Raw genomic sequence first — 24,977 nt, forward strand, 5'->3', positions numbered from 1 at the left:
CGAGCGCGGCCGGGCCGGCGACGGCCGCCCGGGGGGCGGTGACAGTCCGGGCCCCGTCGGGCGGCGGCTCCGCCCTCACGCCGGCCCTCGGCAGCCGCCTACCGCCGCCGGGAGCGGAAGGGGCGCGGCCAGCGCGGCTGCGGCGGCCTCCGTGCGGCGGGATGGCGGCGGCGTCGCGTTCCGGGGGCTGGCGGCGGTCTGAGGCCGTCCTCCTGCGGCTGCTGGCGGTGCTGCTGCTGGCGGGCGCGGCGAGCGCCGGGCAGCGCTCCAAATGGCGGCTCCCGGTGCTCATGGTAGGGGCGGCTGGGGCGCCGCGCTGGGGGCTCTGGGCCGCCGGGCCAGCGGGCTGCGGCGGCGGTCGGAGCGTACGTGTGCGTGGCGGCGGTCGGAGGCCGCTGCCGCTCGGCTCGCCCTCCCCGGGGGGAAGCGGGGCAGCGCCCCGGGGGCCGGCGGGAGGGCTGCGGCCTGCGGCGCCTGACCGCGTCCAGGGCTGGTGCGGGGGCGCCGGGCACCGTGCCGGGCTCGGACCCGCTGCGGCGGGTCGGCGGTGGCGACAGCACAGGGAAGGGCTCTGCGGGGAATGGCCCGGGTGGGCGGCGGGGAGCGTGTCCCCAGTGAGGCCCGTGGCGAGGGAGGCGGCCCCCTTGCCTGGGCCCGGCCCCGGTGGGGTCTGCGCGGGGAGGGGGCACCCGCGCCCCGCGGGCGGCTGGGCTGCGGCCTGCTGTCGGGAGCGCTGGGCCTCTGCAGCGCTGAACCGGGAGAAGTGCGGGCTCTGGGAAGGTGGAGTGGTTCCCAGCACTTCTGCTATACCGTGTGTTTTTGAAGTTGCGTGGAGAAAAGTTATTTTGCCTCACGTGAAACCTGCCTTCATCTGGCCGTGGAAGGGGGGAGTGTCGGCTTTCTGTGGGGCTCTTGAGCTTCAGAAACAAAATTAAAGGATCGCGGTGAACGCTCCTGTTGATTCTTAGGACAATTTTGTTGGATAGTCCAGACTTTCTTATCAGGAAGAAAATGCTTATTTCAACAGATGTCGATGAAGTTGATTCAGTTTTGCAGAACAAAAAGCCCCAAGCCTCTCAAGCTGAAGGGGTGGTGAAGCATGACTGGAAAGTCCAGTGAGGCTGGCTTCTGATTTGGCATTTGCTTTCATTGCTGTATTGAATTAAAACTTACAGTGGAAGGTGACGTGTAGTTAAGCTAGGTGACATTAGGCCCACTAATACCTTCTCGGGTTTTGTGTCTTTGCAGGGGAAGAAGTTTAACTTCGGGAAGATTCTCTTCAGCAACACCACCATTTTCCTGAGATGTAAGTGGTTACAAGGGATTAACCTGTTTGCTGTTTGACACGCTGCCACCCCTTTAACACTTGGGACTTGACACACTGTGAAGTGTTTAACTGCAGTGGTTGCAGTGACAGCTAACGTAGCACTGAATAAAAGCCATAGCTCTGATACAGCTGGGTGTGTTAGCAGCCGTGAAGCTTCGCAGCTGTGATCTGTTTAGGCTGTAGCAGAAATGAATGGTTCTGTTCAGGCCCTCTGTGGAGAGGGCGAGATGGGCAATGGCAGCACCACTTCATTTCAGATAGCAGGTAATCAGGCATGGGGTGTGCTGAAACCTACTGTGGGGGTGTGCTTTCCCTGTTTAAGATACGCTGAATTCCTCTAGCTGGGAGATCTGGTGCTGACTGGGACAGGGGCTATTTCTGTTGCAGAATGATTGATGCCAGTGTGCAGGAGACTGTGCTTTTTGAGCACCCTTTTTAGCTGGGTGCTTCTGGGAGTGGTAAGGGAATGCTGTTGCATGCTATGGCAGCTCTCTTGAGAGCTGTTTTCTCCTCCTGGTCACAGTGTGTGAGTGCCACAGAGCAAACATGTTTGTAGCCGTCCCAGTTGTTCTTTCTGTTTATTGCTCTTTGCTATTCTGGCTAGGGCTATGGGTTATGTAGGTTACTGCTCAAAGGGGAGTTTCTGTAAAATACCTCTTAGCTGTGAACATGAGGACAGTACTTAGATGGCAACAAGATGATGTAGATGACATGTGGAAGTCACTAGCTGAATTAGAAAAGCTTGAAATCTTTTCCATGCACTCTGAGCACTTTTAAGGTGTTTGCACCAGTTCTTAACTGGGGCAATGGAGAAGAGGCTGTTTGATTTCCAGCTGCTAACCAGGTGGTTATACAGGTACAGTGCCTGTGAATGCCCTTCGTGCAGTTGTGTCAAACAAGGATAAAAGTAACTGTAGAGACTGTTTAGTGGGATCTGTGCCTTTGTCACTTCAAGACTCTGTTGCTGCAGAGATTGTGCTTTTTTTTTTTAACAGAAAATTAAGGTGGTGTGAGGGTTAGCTGATGCTTCTTGATGAAATTGCATGTTGCTGTGCTCCATTACGTTTAGTACTTACCTTATCGATTTTCAGGTTTAATTTCAGATACCTGCCCTTCTTGAGACAGTGTTTCAAAGGGATTTTGTTAAAGTTCCTCCATTAATCCCACATGAATCTGAAATAGGAGACTAGTATTGCAGTAGTTATTAGTGAAGGTCCGTTATGTCAGGGTTAGGGTTTTCCCACTTGTCCAGTGTAGCTCAAAGGCTGAGTTTCACATCTTGCAGCAAGACAATTGCAAGTGTGCAGTTGCAGGATCAAAATGTAGAAATCTGATGCTTGGGGAAAGCTGGGACAGGAGTTGAAAGGGCATTTGTAGCTTTGGTAGGTGTTTAGTCTGTGTTATCTAAAGTTGAATAGAAGTAGTGTGCTTGTACTAATGTGGCATCTTAAGATGTGGGTCCCCTCAGTGAAATGTGTGGTAAGTCTAATCATGAGATGTACAGCTGAAATACTAAGAGAAAGAAGAAACTAAGGCACAGAACAAATAAAATGTTTGTTACAAGACAGGTTTGTGGCAGATCTGACAGTAAGAATTCAGTCCCCTGGCTCCTGTTGTGGATTCCAACTACATTGTGTTGTCAGCCTTTAAACAGTCATTAAGCCTTAAAATTCTTAAAGACACCTGTTTTACATGCCTGTGTGATTAAAGGATTTACATTAATTTAGTTAATCACTGCAAGAGGAAGGAACAAAGGCTAGGAACTTAATTTCAGTTCCTCAGCCTAGATGATACTTAAACTGCACCTGGTACTGGGAAGCTTCAGCTTTACATACTGCTTCTTTGCTGCTGTGGAAACCAGCCTCTCTTCTTCTGTTTGCTGTCTGTTGCCTCTTCCATCTGCTCTGGGATGTTTGTGCGGGCAATGTGACCCTTCTTGCCAAACATGACTGCTCATGGGTTGTTCTTGGTGTTTTTGGTGAGCACCTGCATCTCCTCCTCCACCACCTCCTCCTCTTTCCCCTTCTTGGGGTTTTGGGGGGTTTTTTGTGTGTGTGTGTGATGTATTGGTGTCTGATGCTTTTTGCTTCTGGCTGGAAAGACTGCCACTGGTGTTTAGTATTGTCAATAATGATTTTATTTCTATCTTCTACCTTTCTTAAGTGCTATTCTAGTATACATCAGGCTTCCTGTCTAGGATCATGGTAGAAATCCTGCTCTCTGTAAATGAGTACAAAGACTGCTTTTGAGTGGAATGTTGCTGGTTTTGTTTGAACGCTAAGGGACTTGGATTTCCATGTTGCTGAATCTAGTAAATGCCATGGATGCCTTTTATGTCTTTTGGAGTACTTCCTTTTCAAGGTCTCCGTAATCTTGATGCTTGCAGATATTGGACTGTTCTAGTCATTACCTGTTTTGCCTTCAGGTGGTGTTACTGCTGAATGTAAAAGTTTCAATAATCTTAATTATTTTTAATAGGTAAAAATGTATTTAAAAGGTATTTTTGAATCCCTCCTATTTTTTCATAGCACTTTTTTGAGGTGTTCCTCATTTGATCAGTTTATCAAAGAGTCTTTGTCTTCTATGAACTTGCCATGTACCCATGTCACTGCAGTGCTTGTGTTGACTATTAGTTTCTTTGTTGTGCCCTCTGCAACATCTAGGGCTATGTGGAGAATGTGTGCCTTGTTTTCATGCTTACCAGAAGGTGTCATAAGGAAACTCACGTTTTTGCAGTGATTGTATTCCATTCTTTTTTTCTTTTTCTTTTTTTCTTTTTTTTTTTCTTTCCAATCTTTGGTATTAGAGACTCAGTTGTTGAGGTTTTAGGTCTATGTATACTTGTTTTAGTAGTCACATGGTTTAAAGTGGGATTAGTCAGTTAAGACTCTATGGCAGGATCTTTTTTTTTTCCAACTGCAGGTTTTACCAACAGTGGTCAATAAGGAAACATTTCATTAAAAGCTCTGTATGTGTAACAAGTGTGTGGATATCTAGTCTGAGGTTGAGTGTTGCCTGTGAAGGTGTGAGCACTTCTCAGCTACTAGAAAAAGCTGTCAACTTGAAAGAGTTTTGCCATCTGTTCGGTGGCAAAACCCAAACATAATCATCTGAATGGCTCTTCCAGAACTGTTAAGGGTGAAGCTTACCTCCTTAAATTCTCTTGATCAGGCTTCAGTTTCAGGATGAGATGTGAAACACAAAAATCAGACGGTTTGTCCTGGGGCGAGCAGCAAAGAGGGAGAGGGAAGTCTTGTGGTTCACTTTTCATGCATGTTGTTCCTTAATAAATCAAAGTGGAAAGTTGTCATTGCTGTTTTAAGTAGGATTGCGGCTTTGACAGTGAGCTAATGTATAGATGGCTTGTTTGTCTTGTTGGGAGTGTGTGGGGTGGATGTTGACTTGCAAAATCTTGCTTTTTTTTATTTATTTTCTTGTTGATGGTGTTGATATTTTTAAATTACCTGTGCATTGCCCTTAGCATTAATATGTTCCCAACTCTCTCCACCTGTTATGTGTCCCACATATCTTGGAAAGGGAAGTCCTTTTGTGTATTTTAGTTGCTGGGAGTCACTGCTGTTCTCCTTTTGTTTGGTATTTGCGGTTGCTGAAATATCCCCGATTGTCTTGAAAACAAAAAGTTCAGCAATTTAAAAGAATCGTGTAATGTTCCACATGCTGCTTCCTTTCACTGAACTGTAATGGATTACTTGAGAAAAATGTTTTTCTATTGTTTTGCTTTCAGTTTTGTGTTTAATTATGGTAGTTTGGCACAGAATGAGAGGAAAAGCACGGCAGGTAGAGGGTGTCTTACATGTTCTTATCTGGTTTTTCAGTTGAAGGAGATGAAAAAACTTGTGATCCCTCCCAAAGTTACAATGTTACTTGGTACTTAAGATATTCTGACTGCTACAATGAAGTCTTCAACTTTGGGGTAAGAATTGTGTGGGAGAAGATGGGTTATGATTTTTAGGGGTGAGCTGAGTAGATTGGAGATGTCTCACTTGCATCCTCATAGCTCTTTGGGCCTAAAAGACACTTGTGCATTGGTAGATAACAAATTTCTGAATCATTGGGAATGGAAAGGAATTGATCCACAGCTTGCTGGAATTACTGACTTTTCTGGGTTTTGGGTAAGGTGGAAGTGTTTGTCAGAATTCTTCGAAACCCAGAAGCTTAAATAAGTGCGTTGATTCTGAAATGAAGTGTGTGAGTTTGAGGTAGATGAAAATATTTACAGCAATGCTTAATGACAGCAAATAGAAAAAAATTACTATTTTCATATTTAGTCTAAATTCTGTTCTTTATGGATGCACATTGCAAGTATTAAGTTAGACAAAATTTATAGTGTCTCTGTCAAATGTGGTAGAACACAACTGTGGTTCATACTGTGTAACACCTTCCCCATGTTTACTTAAAATATTAATTATGATAGTTGTAACTACTAAACACATTACTGAGGTTTTTAGTCTTTTAATATAATGTAGACTTTGTTTGTGTAGACTGGGCTTTATGATGGCTGCTGCACCTCCATTGCAGAAATACTGGGATTTCTTCTTTTTTTAAAAATTAGGTATTAATTTTTACTTAAAACCTGTATGAGGGGTTTTTTTGCGCCCCCTTTTATGGCCCTCATTTTTACAGTCTTGTGTGGTCTTGATGGCCTTTATGCTATTAAATTCTCTTTGGGGCGGTGTGCAGAGGGAAGGTATGGTGCTCTCCAGGTCTTGCAGCTGCCTACTGAGATAAACCATTTGATATATTGGATGCTAACCTGAGATCTGTTCTATGTTTGGCAGGATGAACAGGCAGAGTACTACTTTGGGGCTACGTCTGAAGAGCATCCTGGTTGGTCAGGATACTATGCCACAGCTTCTCTCCCCTTTCCAAACTGCTCTGAGCTCTTCAGACCTCAGGTATGGGTAGAAACTTCTGTTTGCTCTGTTCTCTTATCCAGTATACAGAGAAGGTGGTAGTTCCTGTTACATGTGTTAGCATCCTATGTAAGTATCACTGTAGATAGGGAGGTGCTTGTTATTATCTGTTTGACAACCAAACTGCAATGATAATTTTTTAATTTTGCTTTACTTCTGGCTTGCTATTCAACATTTGGCCCACCATGAGGGGAAAAAAACCCCAAACCACAGTAAAGTTCAGTGCTGCTTTTTGTTTATGGTTCTGTGTTCTGAATTTGTTTCACTTGCACAAGGCTGCTGCTAGTTGAGTAGAAGTGTGAATCTCTGGCAGCAGAGTGAAGCTCCTGCTAAATTTGGTTTGATAAAGGACTGGCATTTTTTGCTCAGATAATGTTCATTTACAGTAATGTAAATTAAAGTGTGTTGAGAAGTGGGTTGCTTAAACACTGATAGCAGGTTAAAAATTAAAAATAGGTAATGTTAAAACATGTTTGAAACAAATCAAATGGAGAAGACAATGCAAAACGGCACAGGGAAGTAATGTGCAAACATAGGCTCTGCACCAGCTGTGTATCCCCAGCCAATGCTGTGTGATCATGCTAATGGCTGTCAGTATAACATGCTGTCTTTAATTGTGTACTTAAGAATTCAAGGTAAATTATGCAGTGTTGTCTCTCTGTTACGGGGTTTTTCTTTGCTGGGTTTTTTGGTTATGAAAAAAGGTGTGCCTAAAGGTGACTTACAAACGTTACTAAAAACCTTTTTTATGCCTCTAATTCCTTTGATATGCAAAGATGGCTTGAAAGGTGGGGTTTTTTTAAATTTGTGTGCTGCTTGCTTTTTATGTTTAATAATTGAGAAGTGTCAGTTCTACTTGTTTTTATACAAGAGATCTTGTGGATTTAGATGTGTAATGTGAACTTGGGCGTCTTAACTGCATGTTCAAGTTGGTGAAACTGGGGTTTTAAAAGTCAAAGTGACTTTCCTCCAATTCCTTTGATAAGTCTATTGAAATTTTAACAAAAGTTATTTCTCTCAGATACTAATTTCTGAAGTTTCACATAAATTTCTCCTTTTGATCGTTCAGCTTATTTCTTGTGGTTTAGCAGTTTCACTAGATCTCAAGTCACCATAGTTTGAGTGTTGGCAAAATCTGGATCTCTAATAGGCACCCACTCATGTAGGGACTTTTTTTGCACAGACTAAGGCAGAAGGCTCCAAATTGTGTATCTGTCTGTGTAGACTTCATCTAGTAATGGAGACAGCAAACAGATTCATATTTGAAAAATAAAATACTGTCATGTCTGTGGGTCTAGTTCTAAAAATAGACACCTGTTGTCTGAGGGGAGGAAAGTAACTCTCAAATGAAACAGTATTAATTTAAGTATTCAAGACTCCATCTGCAAATGGACAGTTGTTTGATTTAGAAAAATGAAAGTTCTCTAATACAGCTGTTACAAGACTCCTTCCTTTGTAAGCAAGTTTACTGGAAGCTGTTCTGGCAATGTCATGTTAATATTAAGTGCCTATAAATACTGTACATTTCTTATCTTGCAGATTTTCTATAAAGAATTTGTTCATCCAGAGCCTCTCTCACCTGAGAAACAAGAGGTGATTTTGCCCCCCACCCCCCCTCATAATGAGTGAGTGTGGGCATGGAAGAGATAGTTTTGGCGTACTGATTTATCCATTTTTCTGTTTTTCTTCAAGAGCTTAAAAGATAAGAAGGAGAGTGGAGGAAATCACACAATGGTGGCAGATAAAACTGTATGTATATTGAGTTTAAACATGACTTGGAATCCAGCAGTCTTAATTTGTTTGGTTTCTGGTTTGTTTGTTTTTATTTATATTTCCTTGTTCAAGAAATTACTGGTAGCATTTACAGGGAAGATGCAATTATCTGGGTTTTTTTGACACCTGGATTGTTTATATCTTGAAACTAGGTAGCAATGTGTGAAAGAACAGAGCAACTGCTGCTTCTACATGTGAAATATGAAACTCATACCATTCAAACTAATGGTATAAATGTAAAAAAAGTATTTTTTCATAGTAATTTAAAGTATGATCTGTTTTAAATGGTGACTAATACTTAGAGGTTATGTTTGATTTCGTCTTCAGCTGGTCAATCTTTTAAAACATTGTACCTAACAAGTTGAGCAACTGATTTTCAAATTTGTTTGTATTTTTATTGTGTACTATGTTCAAGCCTTAACCAGGAACGATTGTCAAAATAACTTCAAATTGGATGTCCTGGATGCCAGCAAAGAAAGTGTATTTAATTCCCTGTGTACTTACAGGGCCATTTACCTTAAAGCTAAAACATAAATAGCTGTGTGTGCAGTTGTGAAATAAGGAATCAGTGCAGCAGGAGATGGAGATCATATAAAGGCAAAATTGGTGTTTTAAAAAAATATGCCCATTTTCTTTTAAGTTTACTCTGTTTTTTAACTAAGTCTTTTAATTTCAGTCAATATCAGCATAAACTTTTTTTTTTTGGATACTTCAAAGTATTGTAATGGGGAGGTTTCTTAAATACATGCTTTTAATACTGAAGTTCTCTTGGAGAAGCCATTATAGAAAATGCCTTTGTGGTAGTTCTGCAGTAGTCATGTGAGTGGCATATATGTGGATAGTCTTAATTTTAACCTTAAAGCTCTTCGTAAATATTGTCGTTTCAGAGATGGCTAGAACTTCCTCAGTTGTGTAATTAACAGTTTTGTATCCTGAAACTCAAGTCTCTGATTTATTCTGTGGTGCATATGTTTATCTGGGCAAGCTTCTTCTGTTAGTTTGTTGGCAAGGTTTGAGTCTTATAGGTATGAGAGCTGTTGCAGGGGCAGTAGTAGTTTTCAGGGGAAACAACTACTATAGAAAATTCTAATTTCCCAACTACCTCTTGTATCTTACACTGTAAGATACAGCCTTCACCAGGGAACTGAGTTATATGCAGCTGTGCTGTTGCCAAACAATTGATTTCAGGAGCAATGAAGTATCTGTGTGGTGATCATTGTGTTTCTAGACTGAAAGCAAGGAACATGATGATGTGCTGAATTCTTTGTAGCTTTGAGATGGCTCTTTGAGGTTTTTTGTAGCCACCTTTGAGATGACTCTTCAATATTAAATTTGCAAATAAACCCAGATTACCTGCCAGGTCTTTGAGGATTTATCTGGATTCAAACAACTAAATTTTAAGTATCATGTCTAATAAATAGATTTCAAGTTTACATATCAAATATTTATTAACAAGTTTTAGGCTTGGGAAGAGATGAACTTTATTTTTGCATGGGAGATATCACCCATGTATGGTAAGTCTAATTCTATCATCTTCGTGTCATCTTGACTATGCACTGTCTACATGTAGACATTTTATTTTCAGGCAATGAATGCTGTTATCAAAACTTGGCGAGATGGGCCATACATATTTATTGTGCAAATTGGAATTACAACTGCAAAGGATTCTACTACCAAAGTTAAAAGAATGGAGAGAACAACACCTTCCTCATATCAAAATAAGCCCTTTACAAGTAAGATACTTTAGGCTAAAAATACAGTGCCTTTTTTATGTATACCAGTCTGAGTGTATTCTGAGGTACTTTTAATATGTTAATTAATATTTTAATTCTGCATGGTTCAGTTTGATAAGACGCTATCTTTCACTTCAAACAAATGTAAGTATTGTGTACTACAATGCTTTCTTATCATAAGAAAATAAGTGATTGTTAGTGTCTTGAAGATCCTAAGGCTGTTGGTCTGTCAGATTAATGATGGAAGTAAAGAAGAATCCCAAGCAGTTCAATTTTGAGGCTTGGTAGCATGTTTCAGAAATGTGCAGACCAACATGGTGATTTATATTAATAAGCTCAAATCATGTAGAATACAAAGATCATAATTGTCACTTGAAATTATATTACAGTATATTTAAGTGTGCATTGATAACCTATTCAAGCGTTAGAGAAGTTTGAAAATCCCCTTTAGAAAAGTGAGCTTATGTGTGTTTCTGAACTTTCCTGTTACACATGAATCTCCAGCACAAATTACTTTTAAGTAGTTACTTGATAATAGTGTGTAATTTTAATTGCATGCTTTTAGCTGAGTGTGTTGGGAGTCTTGTCTGTCTTTGATTTAAGTTCAAGTTAGATTTAACAACTGATTTTTTTACTCAAGTGTAATGAAATTCCAAATCTTCACATAGCTAAGTATTTTATCCTGGCTTCCTCCTTTTGGTTCTTGTTCAATTTGATTATTGGATTGTCTTTTGACAGTGACAGTAGAATTGAAGGGGCCATATGAGTACCTCTCTCTTGCAGACTATCCTCTGATGATTGTAAGTAAAACAGCTTTCCTTTGACTTCTAAATTTGTCCGTTGATTGGAATCTCAATTAAATACTCTTCTTCCATGCTTTAGGAAACAGAAGGGCAGTGTCTCAGAAAAAATAATTTAGCAGAGGGTGTTTTTTGGTCTGTGTGGTGGTTGGTGGGGACTTTTTTGTACTAAATACAGGCTAGGGAAAACAGACATAGATTTTAGACATTTGCATATGCCACTAATGTCCTTTTCTGGATTGTTTGACTTGGTGCCTGTTGATTTGTAGTTCAAGAAGTTACCAGTATCATTAGCTCTAAACTGACCAGTTTTACTGATGCTGTTTTTCTCCTTAGCTCGTATCTTAGAAAATGTGCTATTCTATGCATTTGATTACAGCTACCCTTTCATTTGTCACTGCTTTCTTTGTTCTTTTACAGCTTTATCATCCTTCCTCCACCAGCTCTCTTGCAGCCTGTGAGGAGGTCCTTAATACTGCCTAACAGTGAAAGCGTAATTGAACTACAGAGCTAATCCCCTTTTTATTCGAAGGAGTTGTTGGTTTGGTTGCTCATTCCTTCTGTTGAGGAGACTAAGAAAATAAAATAAATTCAATATTTATGTGGTGTAAACAGACTTTAGCTGGGGATTGCTAACAAGTAAGGTTTCTAGCTTGACTATATTGGTAAGAGTTGCCTGTAAATAGGAGAGCCTGAGGGTATTTCTGAAACATAGGTTTTACTTCCTGCAGAAGTAAAAAGCCTCCAGCAGCTCTGTTCACATACAGTCCACTGGTGTGAATATCCCTATGTGGCAGGTCCAGAAAAAGATCCCTGTCTAAATGCTTCTGTAATGAAGCATCTAAATGTGAACTACATGTCTGGGTCTTTACCATTTGAACTGTATGGATCAGTCAGATGTGAAAATCTGTAAGGATTAGTAAGGTAATGAAGGTGTTCTCAGTTTGTGAAAGCTTCAACAGATTTTGCAGCTGACTTCAATGCTTGCTTGGTTTATAAAAAAGATAATCTACCTCTGCAAGAGGAGACTGCTTGATTATTACTGTTCTGTACTTTGGCTAAGTAATTCCCGTTATTCAGTTAATGTCTTAGACTCTCCTCCTTATTCCTCTTCTTAACCTAGTATCCTTTTTGAAAACTTAACTCGCTCTGGTATGGTGCTGTTAATTAGAAAATTCAGCACCACGTAGCATAGTCAAGCTTATTGTTTGCTGTAGGAGACGTACCCTGAAAGTTCTTCTGAAGCAAGTAACACTAGATGGGGAAAAAATATTTTAAAAAATCACAAAATTAATTTAAATGAATATCTAGGTTTCTTTTTCAGTTCCAGATTTTTGGCTGACCTAAAGCTTGGTCAAAAACTGAGTTTGCTGGAAATTAACTTCTGAGAGAAATTGTCAAATTATTTGAACTGAGGGATTAAAACCATCAGTTGCTTATCTCTGTTCTGTGGAATGGTGTGTAAAGGTGACTTGTAAATTTATTTGGAGAGTACTGTAAATGTACAATTAAGTTAGTAATAGAAAAATATGTGAGAAGGAACAGGGTTTCTAGTACTCAATGATTTGCTTGAGCTCTTATCAGAGTTCTTGAAAGGTAGTAGCACTTGATACCTTCCTTAGAAAAATTGCCTGTGAAATAAATTGGCAGACCTCTCGAGAGAAATTGTTCCGAAATTCAATTACTGTGATTCCATGTACTGGCAGTGGGAAATTAGGCTGTCACTGTAAAGGAATCCAGAGAAGACAAATGAAGCAATATTTGTTTCTAGTCACTTTTGTATATAAGACTTCAAAAGTTGCTACGTTCAAGGAGGAAACAGATCTGTCTTACAGTTGTGGAATGGAAACAAGGATATGGTTTTTCTGGGTCTAAGGTTCATATTTCTTGCTTCTTTTTGTGTAATAGTTTTTCATGGTGATGTGCATTGTGTACGTATTCTTCGGGGTTCTATGGCTTGCATGGTCAGCCTGTTACTGGCGGGATCTCCTGAGGATCCAGTTCTGGATTGGTGCTGTTATCTTCCTGGGAATGCTCGAGAAAGCAGTTTTCTATGCAGAGTTCCAGAATATCCGCTACACGGGGGAATCTGGTAGGTAGCAATTGCAGCTTGCAGTTTAATTGATGGGGCATAGCACTAACGGCTTATGCTAAACTGGGCTGACATATGCATGCTAAGTATATGATTACTTGGGGATTGTTTCAAGACAGAACAGGAAACCAGAATTTCTGCATTTTTTTAATATGTTGTAAATACGGTGATCTGTGTTCTTCTAAGGCTAAAATGCTGTTGCCTTCTCTGACTCCTGAGTGTAGTGTCTTGGGGATGTAAAATGCTAGGTTCTGGAAAGTATTCACTGTAGTGCTAGTTTGAAGTTTAAAATAGGACTTCATAAGTGTAGCTTGTAATTAATTTGCTGTTGGCCTTGGAAAGAGACTTTGAAACTCCTTTTTCAACATGACAGCATTGCAGATGACTTGATATTCAGCCCATAGCCTGATAATCAATCTTAAGTGATTCTCTCCACATAAAGCTTTGGGACTTTGGTTTTGAGTTTTTAGGATGGATGCATATAAATCAAACTCTGCAAGTAAAACTTCATTATGACTTTGTTAATTGGCCACACCCATGGTATAGAAGGTTTTGTTGCTTGACTTGTTTGGAAGATCATCCAGGCTGATCTTACAGATAAATGTTTCATGGATCGTTTACTCTCCAATTTCTATGGATGTAAAATTTTTCAGTACCTCTTTTTATGCTATGTGACGTATCTTTTCTTGAAAGCTTACTCCAGCTGTAGGTAATTAAAAGATTATACTGTTTAATAGTCCACTTTCTGGAAAAAATGGTCTGCTCTCATGCTACAATTGCATGCAGTAGCTATTAAAATTTTCTGTTTTATTAACCTAGCTTCCTCCTCTTTGCTTTTGGTAGTTCAAGGAGCAGTAATACTGGCAGAACTGCTTTCTGCTGTGAAGCGCTCATTGGCTCGAACTCTGGTCATCATAGTCAGCCTGGGATATGGGATAGTCAAGTGAGTGATTCTGTAACAGATTTGTTGTGTTCTATTAACAGGCTTTTCACTGTTGGTTTTTAATAACCCACCCCTTTCTGTGTACCACTGTTGGGTAGGCTTCTGAGTCACTGTTGAAACACTGCAAGGATTGGAATGGGAGCTTTATCTGCCTTCCTTCTGGGCAAGGAGGAGCTTCTAGAAATGGGGGAGGTCAGGAATTATTGATAGGGGAAAGGATCTGCTTTAGGAGGCTTCTGCTGTCAAGATTGCTGCTGATCTGTCTGTCCCCACCTGTATGGTAAAAGAACATGCTGTGTGGTAGTAGAAGCTTCCAGCAGGTATAGGTGTGCTGGGCGAACTGATGAAGCAGAGGTGGGCTGAGACTTCTGGAAATGGTTGTAAAAAGCTAAACAGATTAACTAGGAAACAAAACTGTTACCCATCTCTTCCTTAGTCACATAAGTTTTGAGCACCATAATAAAAATATTTCTGGACCTTGAAGTGGCTTGTCACAAGGACCTTTTATTCATATGCTTCATGCCTTATGTTAGACTCAAATTGACATGAGTTCACTCTTCCCCTTCCCCCCCCCCCCTTAATTAAATTTCACTTTGTTTTCCTACAGGCCTCGCCTTGGAGTTACTCTTCACAAAGTAGTTATGGCTGGAGCCCTTTATCTGTTATTTTCTGGCATGGAAGGTGTTCTTAGAGTCACAGGGGTCAGTAACTGCTTGAATTTTCCCATATGTCACAGATGCTACTGGCTTTATTTACTTACATGCTAAGGGAGAATCCCAGGGCTATCCTGAAAGAAGGGAATAGAGACAATGAAGTGGTTGAGTCTGTGGATATGGATTATTGACAATTATTTTAAGTTTGATGTCTTCTCATTTTATCAGGATGTAATTCTGTGTATTTTAATGTTAATAATTTTCTGATTAGTGAGGTTTCAGACACTATATTCTGCCTGGACCCTTGTGTCTAATATTCAGATTAGGTAGGGCTAGTTGCAGACACAGATGTACAGCTTGAATCATCTGGCCATGAGTGCGCATCTCAGGAAGTAGATTGCTGTTGTTCTGTGTTTGGTATTTTGGAATAAGGTATTTAACATATATTTGGTACTTTTTCAGTTTTTCTATGACACTGTGGCTCTGATAGCAAACTTGGCCCTGTCCATGATTGATGCCTGTATGATTTTGTGGATATCCTTTCATAAACTGCAGAGTGTTCCAAGCTTATTCGCAGCTTATTATTTCTGTCTTTATCTTAAAAGGAATAAAAGGTGATTTGTTTGTTTCAGCTGGGACTTCAGTAGTTCTCAATGTACACACAAAGGCAGTTCTTGCCAGTTTCAGTCAAACTCATGGTTGCCAGTGGAGCATTCAGTTCATCCATGGATAGTGTAAAAGACTTAATTACTACATCTCTTAAGAAGCTGATTGCTAGTTTTCTGTAAAGGAACTCGCCAGAGCACATTGTTGCAGCCATTGCCTCAGCAGAGACTCCTTTTAACAGTGCTAGGTTTACTTCATGTGGAAGACTACTTCTTGCCTTGCTGGTTGAGAACTGACAATGTGGTGTTATCAGTTCCCCTCAGTGCATTGAGCTAACTTGTGGTTCAAACCCTCTGCTTCTGTAGTAAAGCTCAAACATTGTGATGGAGTGTTTGTGGTTTCTCATAAAACAGCCTGACCCTCTTCACTTCTTCTGTACCTTGTTTCCTTTTCAGTTTGTTCTTACTGGCTTTCTCTTTGTCTCCAGGCCCAGAATGATCTTGCCTCCTTGGCTTTTATTCCCCTGGCTTTCCTAGATACTGCCCTGTGCTGGTGGATATCCTTCACTATTTTACTTGGTGGGGTGTGTTTTCTTTCAAATTTGTTTTTTTGGGGAGTCATTTTGGCTGAACTTTTTTTAAGATCAGCTTCAAGTATATGTTCTTTCTACTTCAGGTAGAATTGTTAGAACCTCTGTAATTGAGTGTTCAGGTAAGCTTCTGCTACAGCCAGTTCAAGGAAAACTAGGTAACCAGTAGACACCTGTTTTAGAGCAGCTCCTGAACATAGACTAGGTAAGTCTGCCTCTTACCAGTCTCCGATTGTTGAAGTATGAAATTAATTTGTTGTTGTGTAGCACTGTAATGGTACCATAGCAGTAGCCTTTGGAGAACAGACTCAGTTGATGTTTTGGGGAGAAGGTTGCTTAGCAACATCAAACCTAAAATTACTTGTGTAAAATTCAAACTTGTCTTGAAGTAGGTGACAAAATGGGGCAGTGTTAACTTTTTGGTGTCTTGACATACTACATACAAACTGCTATAGTGTGACTGTAGCAACTGCTGTTGAAATGCTGAACTCAAAGCCATTTATATCAAAATCCCTGTAAAGTATTTTTAGCAAAAGTCAATCACAAAACTATTTAAAATGTGAATAGCTTGCTGCCCAGCCATGACAACCCCAATTCTCTCCTACCATGATGTTTCTCCTAAGCACTTGTTCTCTTGCTATGGAAATAAATTTGTAGGCAAAAGGGAAAAAGACACTTGTATGCTCTAATCGGATTTTAACTCACTTCTAGTTCAGACTTGATTTTTCATTTATCAGAAGTACATCTGACACTTTTCTGGAGGAATGGGCCGTAGTCCAAAGTAGATGCTTGGATGCCATCTTTGTGTGATGAATTCTAAGTGTAGATGATTAAATAACGTGAAAGGGATGTATCCTGCTGTTTGCTACCTTTGCTATAGGATGAACTTTTCTTCTACTGAGTCTGGTCTACCTTTCTGAAGGGCTAAGTGTGTGGGTGGGAGAGCTGTTGACCCAAAGATCTGTGTTCCTCCTAAGTCTGTGACCAGCTTGTCCCTTCAGAGGCTTTCCTTGACTCTCCTTACATATTCATCAGCTTAACTCAAACAATGAAACTGCTAAAACTTCGAAGGAATGTTGTGAAACTCTCTTTGTATCGGCACTTCACCAACACGCTCATCTTGGCAGTAGCAGGTAAGCAGAAAATAACTGAGAGCATTTGCCATTTCCATATATGGCTTGATTTGATCACTAAAGCAAATTTTTAGTTTGGTGGCCTTTCTTTAAATGCAATCAAAGTACTTGGGATTTCTAACATTTAACCCATTTCTAATAGTGGGTGTATGCCAAGTGTTACATCGATACTTCAGAGGTAATGGATTATTGGTCCTGATGTTATAAAATCAGTAGGTTTTATGCAGTGCCTCTTAACAGAGCACTTTCGTCCCTCTAAAAGCTGCTGGGGGCAAAAGATTATTATCCTGTGCTGTTAACTTCATAAAGGTACTTCACAGAGGTAGTTTTTGCCACAGTCACAGTCTGTGTACTGCAGAATTTTTAAGATGGCTGAAGACTGGAGTGATTCTTGGAAAAACAGTATTCTTAGTATTGTAACATAATGCCTTCTGTATTCTGGCAGAGTACAGATCCAAAATCGCTTTCCATTTGTAGTAGTAATGAACTGAACTTCAAGAATAAACCTGTTGGTGCTTCTAGGTGCTCAGCTGCTCTTCTATTTCCAAGTACAATCCAATGAGCAGAAAACTTCTAAGGACCAAATTTTGGGGGGGATTTAAACCAAAAAAAATTGAATTCCTTTTAATCAACAGCTCTGATTAAATTCCTTTCATCTGGTTTTTAGTCATCATAGAGCACCTTAGTGGAGGAAAGTGTCATCTTCTAAAACTGCGGTGATAGTATTGTTTGAGCATTGGAACTCCTGTGGGTCAGGATCTGAATGCCTAGGCATTGAGGCAGGTTGGGTGGTTCAGTTACTTCAAGGTAGTCTTTATTTGTCAACTGATAATGACAAATGGTTTGGTGGCTAGATGAAAGTAATGTAAAAATGGTGAATAGGGATGAGGAGTTGGCAAAATACTTCATACTTGATAGATGCCTTGTCTCTGAAGAACCATGAGGAAAATGTACTAGTCCTTGTCTAAATTACCATATAAGGTTAGTGTGATAAATCAGTCTCTTGTTTTCCAGCAGTAATAAATTGGATTCCAAGAATTCACTGTTCAAGTCTTTGCCCTTTGTTTGGGAAGCACAGTCTTGTTAGTAGTATTTTTGGACTAGCATCTTTTGTAGTCATAAGCAGCTTGTTTGTTTTAATATTGCAGCATCTATTGTATTTATCATCTGGACCACCATGAAGTTCAGGCTGGTGGACTGTCAGTCGGTAAGTGAATATTTAATACTTTCTGCCGTTTCTGCCTCTTGATAACTTTACATTTGGCAGTGTAAGAGGTGAGATTGGAGGAACAGAATTTTGTATGGATTATGTCCAGAGTAATATACCACATGCTAAAATTCTCACTGTTGTGGGTAATGAGCCTTTGTCGGATGCTTTTAGTTCACCTTTGGAAGGAGCGGAGGTCATGGAGTCTCTTCCTCCACAGCCTGTTCAATTTGTGCTGCTGTTTGCCTTGACAGGACTGGCAGGAGTTATGGGTGGATGATGCCATCTGGCGTTTATTGTTTTCAATGATCCTTTTTGTCATCATGATTCTGTGGAGACCATCTGCTAACAACCAAAGGTTCATCTTTTCTTACCTCTTTCTAAAAATACTGGGTTTTGGGAATGCTTGTTGATCCAGAGAAGTACTGGTGGGTGATTTTAGTTGCTGTATGCTGTTCCATAAGGATTCTAAGCAGAGTGCGTAGGGGCTTGAGGAAAAGTAAGTGTAGGAAGTCACGTAAATAAAACCCAATCTGTTCCTGGTGGTAAACTTACGTAAAAAGAAGTGACTTGAACTTCTGATTATGTAGTTTAGCATAGGTCTTAAAAACAACGAACCACACAGAATAGTGAAGTCATGTGAATGTTGAGGTAATGAATCTCTTGGGTGGCAAAAGGTATTATTCTAAGATAGCTTTTGTTCTTTCCCTCCTAAAGGTTTGCTTTCTCACCACTGTCTGAAGAGGAGGATGATGATGAGCAGAAAGAGCCAATGTTAAAGGAAAGCTTTGGTAAGAGAAAAGATCTTGTTCACCTAGCTTAAGTGTGGAAGAGATGCTTCTGTGGAGTGAGGTCTCTTGTTCTCTGGTGAAAGTTCATTACTGCTGTAAGAGCAGAGTGCATGCCTCCTTGTTGCCATTGATTTATGTAGTTGTAGAGGAAACATTGGCTTTGTTTAGTGTTTTACGTTGCCTGTTTAGTTCTGGGGCGTTTAGATTGCACTGAACACACTGCTGCTGTTGTGGTTGCTTTACCATGTCCACTGGACTTTGTTTATTAAAAGTGTCAAGTCATAGATTTGGATCCAGTGACGACAGGGGTCTCTAGGATATTGTTGCTAGGCAGTGGTTTAGTTTGCAGTGCTCTTAAAATCCAGTTTAAGGATTTTCGTTTATTATCTCTTCTTTGAACTCTGCAGTCTTCTTCATTTTCCATATCAGGGCCTAAAATGTCCAGTATAAACCTATGGATGAATATGTTTACATACTTATTAATTTACATATGAATGAAAGAATCCTGCTCTGTAACACTAGATTGCGTCTTTCCCTCCACTCACCCTCCTCCTACTGTAAAACCCTCTTCTCTGCCTTCTATCTCCCTACTATGTCCATTGTAACATTGCTCTTCATAAGTTGTGCAAAAGGTAGGGTGACATCCCTGCTGATGCTGTCTGTCCACAAATCAGTTCTGCTGGCATATATCAGTGCTGTTGGGCTTGTTTAGGAGCTGCAGAGCAGTGTATAATCCCTTAGGTGGATTTGCCAAATCAGCTCTCTCTGGCTGTCTGCTGGTTTGGGAGATGCATGTTGCCTCTCAGCTTTTAAGTCAACCTTGTGGCTGGTCAGCAGTCAGTATGTAAAATAAATTTTGGGAGTTGCATATGTCTCAGAATGGTTGAGGTTGGAAGGGACCTCTGGAGGTCATCCTGTCCAAACTCCCTGCTCAAGCAGGGTCACCTAGAACAGGTTGCCCAGGTTCTGTCCAGATGGCTTTTGAGTATCTCTAAGGGTGGAGATTCCACAGCTTCTCTAGGCGACTATGTCTTTGAGTTCTGTGCTGCTGGTGCCTGGCTTAAAAGGACTCGAAATTGGCATTTCCTAAGTAAAATGGCAAAAATCAGGAAAAGCCATGTATTCCACCTGTCAGGAAAAAATACTACAAGCCTTTCAAAGGGAAAGCATTGTCTTAATCATTAACTTTTCCTGTCTTACTCTGTCTCTTTGGATTTGATAAAATATTCTGAATGAACATTAAACTCTTTCACTTGCAGTCTATGAAAAATGACAGTTCAGTTACCCCAATCTTTTTTTCCTTGTCTTCAGAGGGAATGAAAATGAGAAGTACAAAGCAAGAACCAAATGGGAATGTAAAAGCAAACAAAGCTGTGAGTATGCCCTCCCTACCTTGAAGGTTATAGATCCATCTCTCTTGTTTTGTGAGCTGCTGCTGGGAGGCAACCAATATGCAGAGCTTTCAGTCTATAAATGTGAGTTTCATAGTTTGCTTTAGGGTGGGAGTGAGTCAGTTTCATATGTTTACAGTACTAGTGAACAGAAAGTAAGCACGTTTTTCATCTAGTTTCCTGTAAGTGCAATAGAAGCTTTAGAATTCAGTCTGTTCTTTAGGAATGTTTGCATAGTCCAGTATAGATAGAACTGTATAATACCATATTCTGGTAATGAACAATACATTATTTTTAACAAGTTTGTCGGGCTGAGGAGGAGGCTGAGCTGTATTTTAAGTAAATAAATTGCCTTCAAAGTTTGAGATTTGTGATTCATTACTCAAGTGAGTTGATGTGTATATTATTATGTAACTACCAAAGTAGTTTGGATGTAACATTTTTTATATATCTGTGTTTTTTTCCATGTGGTTTACAAGCAGAGGTGGTTTCGCATTCAGCTAGGAGGTAGAAAGTATGTCTCAGTCTTTTAATGGAATTCATGCATAAATTTAAAAGTTGAAAGAACCTGTAGGAATTCACGATAGTAGCATGAATATTTGTCGTTAATGTTTATCTCAAAGGTTAGTTGCAACTGTATTCTACTTACCTGAGGATAACATGAAAATCAAGCTTTTTTACTTTGGGGATGGGGTGATCAAAAAGGGTCAGTTCTCCAACTTCAAAACAAGTGTGCTTGTGTTGTGAATTAGTGTTTACCAGATACAAATGAGAAACGCTGGCAATACCTTTGCAAAATCTAGGTTGTGCTTTTTATAACCTTTTTTAATCTGTAGCATCTTCTAAAGATAATGTTCTTTTGTGGGAGACTAAACTAGATTACATAAGTAACCAAAGTGTCCTGAGGACCTGCTTTTGCTAGTCACCATTAGACTATTATAGAGTTCTCAGTAAGTTATAGGTGGGGGGTTGTTTCTTTTTTTCTTGGAATGTGTTTTCTATAATCCAGAAAGCAAGTTAAAGGTGGGTTTTTTGGGTTTTGGTGGTGTTTTGAACTGACATTATAAATACATTGGTTTTTTGTCAAGTAAGCTGAGAAGAAAAAGGCTTGCATGTGACAGCATTTTGGGAGAACTGACTTTTGTTTTCCATTTAATTTCTGTACTTATAGCAAGAGGATGACCTGAAGTGGGTAGAGGAGAATGTTCCTTCATCAGTGACAGATGTGTGAGTATTTTTATAGTCACAATAAAAGCAGGTTCATGGCACATAGGAAAATACAATTAGAAATCTTGTATTTTTTAAAAAACAATTATTTTTTTAAAAAAAATACATTAGAATGACTTAAAACTTGTATGCTACACTTACATGAGCAGTTACAGAGTTTAGTCTGGAATTGGCCCTCTGACTACTTAGCATGGTTCTGTTTGTGCCTATGCAGTCTGTCGGCCTTACAGTTTGTGCCACTTGAACACATGCTGACTTAACTGTCTCAGACTCTGAAATCATAGACTGATTTGTTTGTACTTCACTGAAGTTAAAATTAAATAAAAAAAAAATCCAGAAAACAAGGAACAAACAAACCTTCTCTTTCTGTTCAGTGCTCTGAGAAGTCCTTTGAGTATCTTGCTGAATGTAAACCACTGAATGTCATGTAGGTCTAAATGTTACTTGGAATGTCTGTTGAGTCATTTTTATGTCTCTGGCAATATAGTCAGCTATGTAGGCAGTCCATATCTGTTCTGCTTTTGATAACTTTTACATCCTAAAAATTTCAGTGTCTGTGTCTATAAATTTTTTTTTGTAGCAAAACAAGCTCACAGATCTATTACGTTCACAACTCTGAATGGCTGATTTTGGCAGAGGCTCTGGATTTAAGTACAAAACTCTGCTTGAAGTTAAAGACAAATCAAGTGTAGCTTCAAGAGGATGAAAAAGTGTATTTTTTCAATTGAATTTGTTTTTTCCCCATTCTAGTACTTGTTTTTTGAAGAATGGTAGGATTCCTTAAGAAAACAAGGACTACACTTGTATAAGCTGGGAAAGGGCGCCTAGAGGTAGTCTGCTGCAGGGTTTTCTGTTCTTAAAAGTATGGTCAGGGTTGTGAAGAGATGAGGTCCCAGTGGGTGGGAGATCTATTGTAGCTGATAAGGCTATATGATACTAGTGTAGCTTGTTTGATTTCTGTGATGTGTTTTTGCAGTATGAGACCGTATTGTAAATGTCTTCAGTGTATTTCAGCAGTGTTCCTGTATGAATGATGCAGCTTATTTCATGGCAACGTGGATTGTTCAGTTGGTAATGAGAAGCTTAGAAAAAAAGGATTTTAAAAATGTAAAGGTCATTGAGGATCCTTCTTGGGCTCTTCATCTTTTCTGTGCCTTTCTCTCATTTCTCTGTTTAGTTGAAAGGTCTGGCTTTATTATTGATCTCTTGTGCCCAAAAAGGCTTAAAGTGCAACACAAGACTGAAAGTGATTGTCAATAATATGCTCTCAGTAGGTGCTCTAATTCGCTTAACTATTTTTTTTTTCCTTCCCTTCCCTTGCCCCCTGCAGTGCTCTTCCAGCTCTTCTGGATTCAGATGAGGTCAGTAAACTTGCAGTTCAAAATTAGTCTTCTGACATGCCAAAGGAGTCATGAGTCAGCTGTGAAGGGCTTGGCTTACTAGAGCTGCACTCTCAGATCTTGCCAGTGCAGCAGTAAAATACTACAAGGAGGGGAAGGGTAGTGGGGGACAACCATGATACAACTGCTTGGAATAGAAATGCGTATTCTAAATGTATATTCTAAAAGAACTGGTCTATCTGCTGTGTAAGTTGTACTCCTGACTTAAAAGGCATATATGAGTGTGCATTTGTTGTGAATGTGCAAAGTATACCACCTTTTTTTAATAATGTAAACTTACTGGGGGAAATGACAACATTGGGCATTTTATTTTCCAGGAAAGAATGATTACACACTTTGAAAGATCCAAAATGGAATGAAGGAGTAGCTTTTTGCTATTGGAAATGGAGGCGCCTCTTTTAAAGTTGTTTGGTGGAGCAAGTTCATCCTGCTGATTTATTTCTTGATCTCAGCCTTGGAAGTCTGATGCTTTATTGCCATGAGGGCGTCTTGCTGTGGAAGAAGTTCACAAGGACATTATAAACGTTTTGGAAATTTGAATTTACAACGTTGCTGCAAGTTTGGATTTTTAAGCAATTTAAATGTGTACTGCACCTTCTGTAACTTTTCAAATATTTAATCTGTGAAACTAAAATTCCTAATGTCTGCTTGAGGAGTTTATATTTCAATGTTACAATTGACACTTAGAGGTGTGAACTGCCTGTACCTTTTTGGGGGGGAGGGTGATGACAGAGAGAAATAAGCACTGAAGAAACAACAGACCCATTTTCTGGTAGATAATGGCTTAATGCTGTTGTATGTCATGTGCTGAACATGAATGAAAGGTTTTTAGAGAGAAGCTCCTGTTAATGAAGAAAATTAAGATGCCAGAAAGGAAATATTTGGAAAAGTTACAGTGATATGAGTTTTTAACAAAATCAAGTGCAATTTTATTCATAACACTGTGTAAGAAAGATTTTTCTATTTTAAATGCCATTGACCTATAGGTAACAGCTGCATAGAGCTAACGCTGTTGTGGCACATCTCATTGCCGGCAATGTGGTGGATGCCTAGAAAAATGATTTGCCCCTACCTTCTATGTGTGTTGCATGATTTAATTAAAAAAACCAACACAACAAAACCAAACATCACCAAACCCACTCATGCAGTGCTCCACAAGTGCTTGACTACTCATGTTAAGCAGATATTAACTAGACGTTTCAACAGAACTTTTCTCCCTGCACATGTAACATCTCCCAGCAAGAAGCTGGCACTCTTCTATGATAAGATGGCATTGCTTTTCAGAGGGTGCAGGCACTGCTTACCTTACTTGAAAGAGGCTTTAATAGAAGCCCACAATGCTGGGACCATTCTGCTCCCAGTGTCTGTGCAGACTTGCCTTCCATGTAAGTGGGCTTTCCTGTCCCAGTTGGTCCCTGTGGCCAAGAGGTACTCTGAGATCACTGTGTTTAAGTCAAAGTTGTAGATTTCTATTCTATATAATTGCTTTTTGTTTCTCCTTTTCAAATGAAGAAAGAGCTTGTGGACAGTGTTCTGTTTTTATTCGATGCTTGGTTGTAGAGGCTTCATTTGCAATAATTTACACATGGAAACCCATTGTGGACTGTGTGACAAAAGCTCTAATTTGGGTTCATAACCTTTACAGCTGATAATTACCAGGCAAGCAGCAGCACAGCTGGGCTTCTACAGAGCTGCTGTGGCTGCTGTGGAATGGCACAGGGAGTCAGTTTTTCTGGTTCTTCACTCATAGCTATGTCAGCAGAAGTGAACATGTGCCTGTACTTCACTCATTCCACTGTAAGGTCGGGTAGCTTAGCTCTAGTTCATCTTCATCAGCGATTTATGCTGAAACTTGGCACTTTACAGTAGAGTAGCTGAGGCACAAGTGCATAGTGTCTTCTGCTAGCTGTGCTGTGGGGGCAGCAAATCCTTGGTGGATGGGCGAAGAAAAAAAAAGCTGTGGCTGTTACACCTCAGCCTGCCTCAGCAAGAGTTGCTGGAGCTCTTCTGCCATCCCCTTTAGGCCACAGGTAGAATCTTTGAGTAGAGAATACTTCTAATTTGCTATGCTTGATTGATATAGGTGGAAAAAGCATTACCTCCATGTCCTTTTGGGGAGAGGAAATTTTGTGAAATAAAGCTACACAAAACTTGCTATTTAATTTTTTGTTGTTTTTTTTTTAAGTCCTGTTGTTTTGGGTTTGTTTTGGTTTTTTTTTTTGAGACAAATAGGGGAAAACGTTCTCTATTGGAAGCACAAAAAGGAGTTTGTATGTGCTATTTAATAAAAGCTAGGCAAAGAGTAGAAAGGCTTACATTGTGTCCTTCCACTTTCTTACTATCTGTTCTCTCACAGACAGCATTAACATCTTCACAAA

At 40.0% G+C, this 24,977-nt stretch overlaps 1 protein-coding gene across 2 annotated transcripts; it reads left to right on the plus strand.

Annotated features, from left to right (window-relative positions):
• The first annotated feature begins 109 nt into the window (after nucleotides 1-109).
• On the plus strand, nucleotides 110-24,761 carry TMEM87A (transmembrane protein 87A). Of its 2 annotated transcripts, none has more exons than XM_055816724.1 (20): nucleotides 110-293; nucleotides 1,249-1,306; nucleotides 5,164-5,261; nucleotides 6,127-6,243; nucleotides 7,801-7,854; nucleotides 7,954-8,010; nucleotides 9,620-9,767; nucleotides 10,506-10,567; nucleotides 12,476-12,659; nucleotides 13,503-13,602; nucleotides 14,210-14,303; nucleotides 14,718-14,789; nucleotides 16,475-16,583; nucleotides 17,732-17,790; nucleotides 18,045-18,148; nucleotides 18,508-18,581; nucleotides 19,893-19,954; nucleotides 21,144-21,199; nucleotides 22,530-22,560; nucleotides 22,917-24,761. In XM_055816724.1, exons 1-20 carry the CDS (start codon nucleotides 162-164, stop codon nucleotides 22,956-22,958), a joined length of 1,713 nt encoding a protein of 570 aa, XP_055672699.1. In that variant the 5' UTR covers nucleotides 110-161; the 3' UTR covers nucleotides 22,959-24,761. The 2 variants fall into 2 exon arrangements, with proteins under 2 accessions (XP_055672699.1, XP_055672705.1); XM_055816730.1 differs by lacking the exon at nucleotides 14,718-14,789 and adding an exon at nucleotides 15,349-15,417 and having other exon boundaries at nucleotides 161-293.
• The last annotated feature ends 216 nt before the right edge of the window (nucleotides 24,762-24,977 follow it).

This window comes from Falco peregrinus, chromosome 1 (assembly GCF_023634155.1).
Source record: "Falco peregrinus isolate bFalPer1 chromosome 1, bFalPer1.pri, whole genome shotgun sequence".
Lineage (NCBI taxonomy): Eukaryota > Metazoa > Chordata > Aves > Falconiformes > Falconidae > Falco > Falco peregrinus.

Excerpts from the sequence above, each read along its gene's own strand:
- TMEM87A (XM_055816724.1), top strand. The coding sequence starts at position 162 with ATGGCGGCGGCGTCGCGTTCCGGGGGCTGGCGGCGGTCTGAGGCCGTC. Across the intron at positions 14,790-16,474 it reads ATGCCTGTATGATTTTGTGG|ATATTCATCAGCTTAACTCA; the intron begins ATATCCTTTCAT and ends GACTCTCCTTAC. Across the intron at positions 19,955-21,143 it reads ATGTAAAAGCAAACAAAGCT|CAAGAGGATGACCTGAAGTG; the intron begins GTGAGTATGCCC and ends CTGTACTTATAG.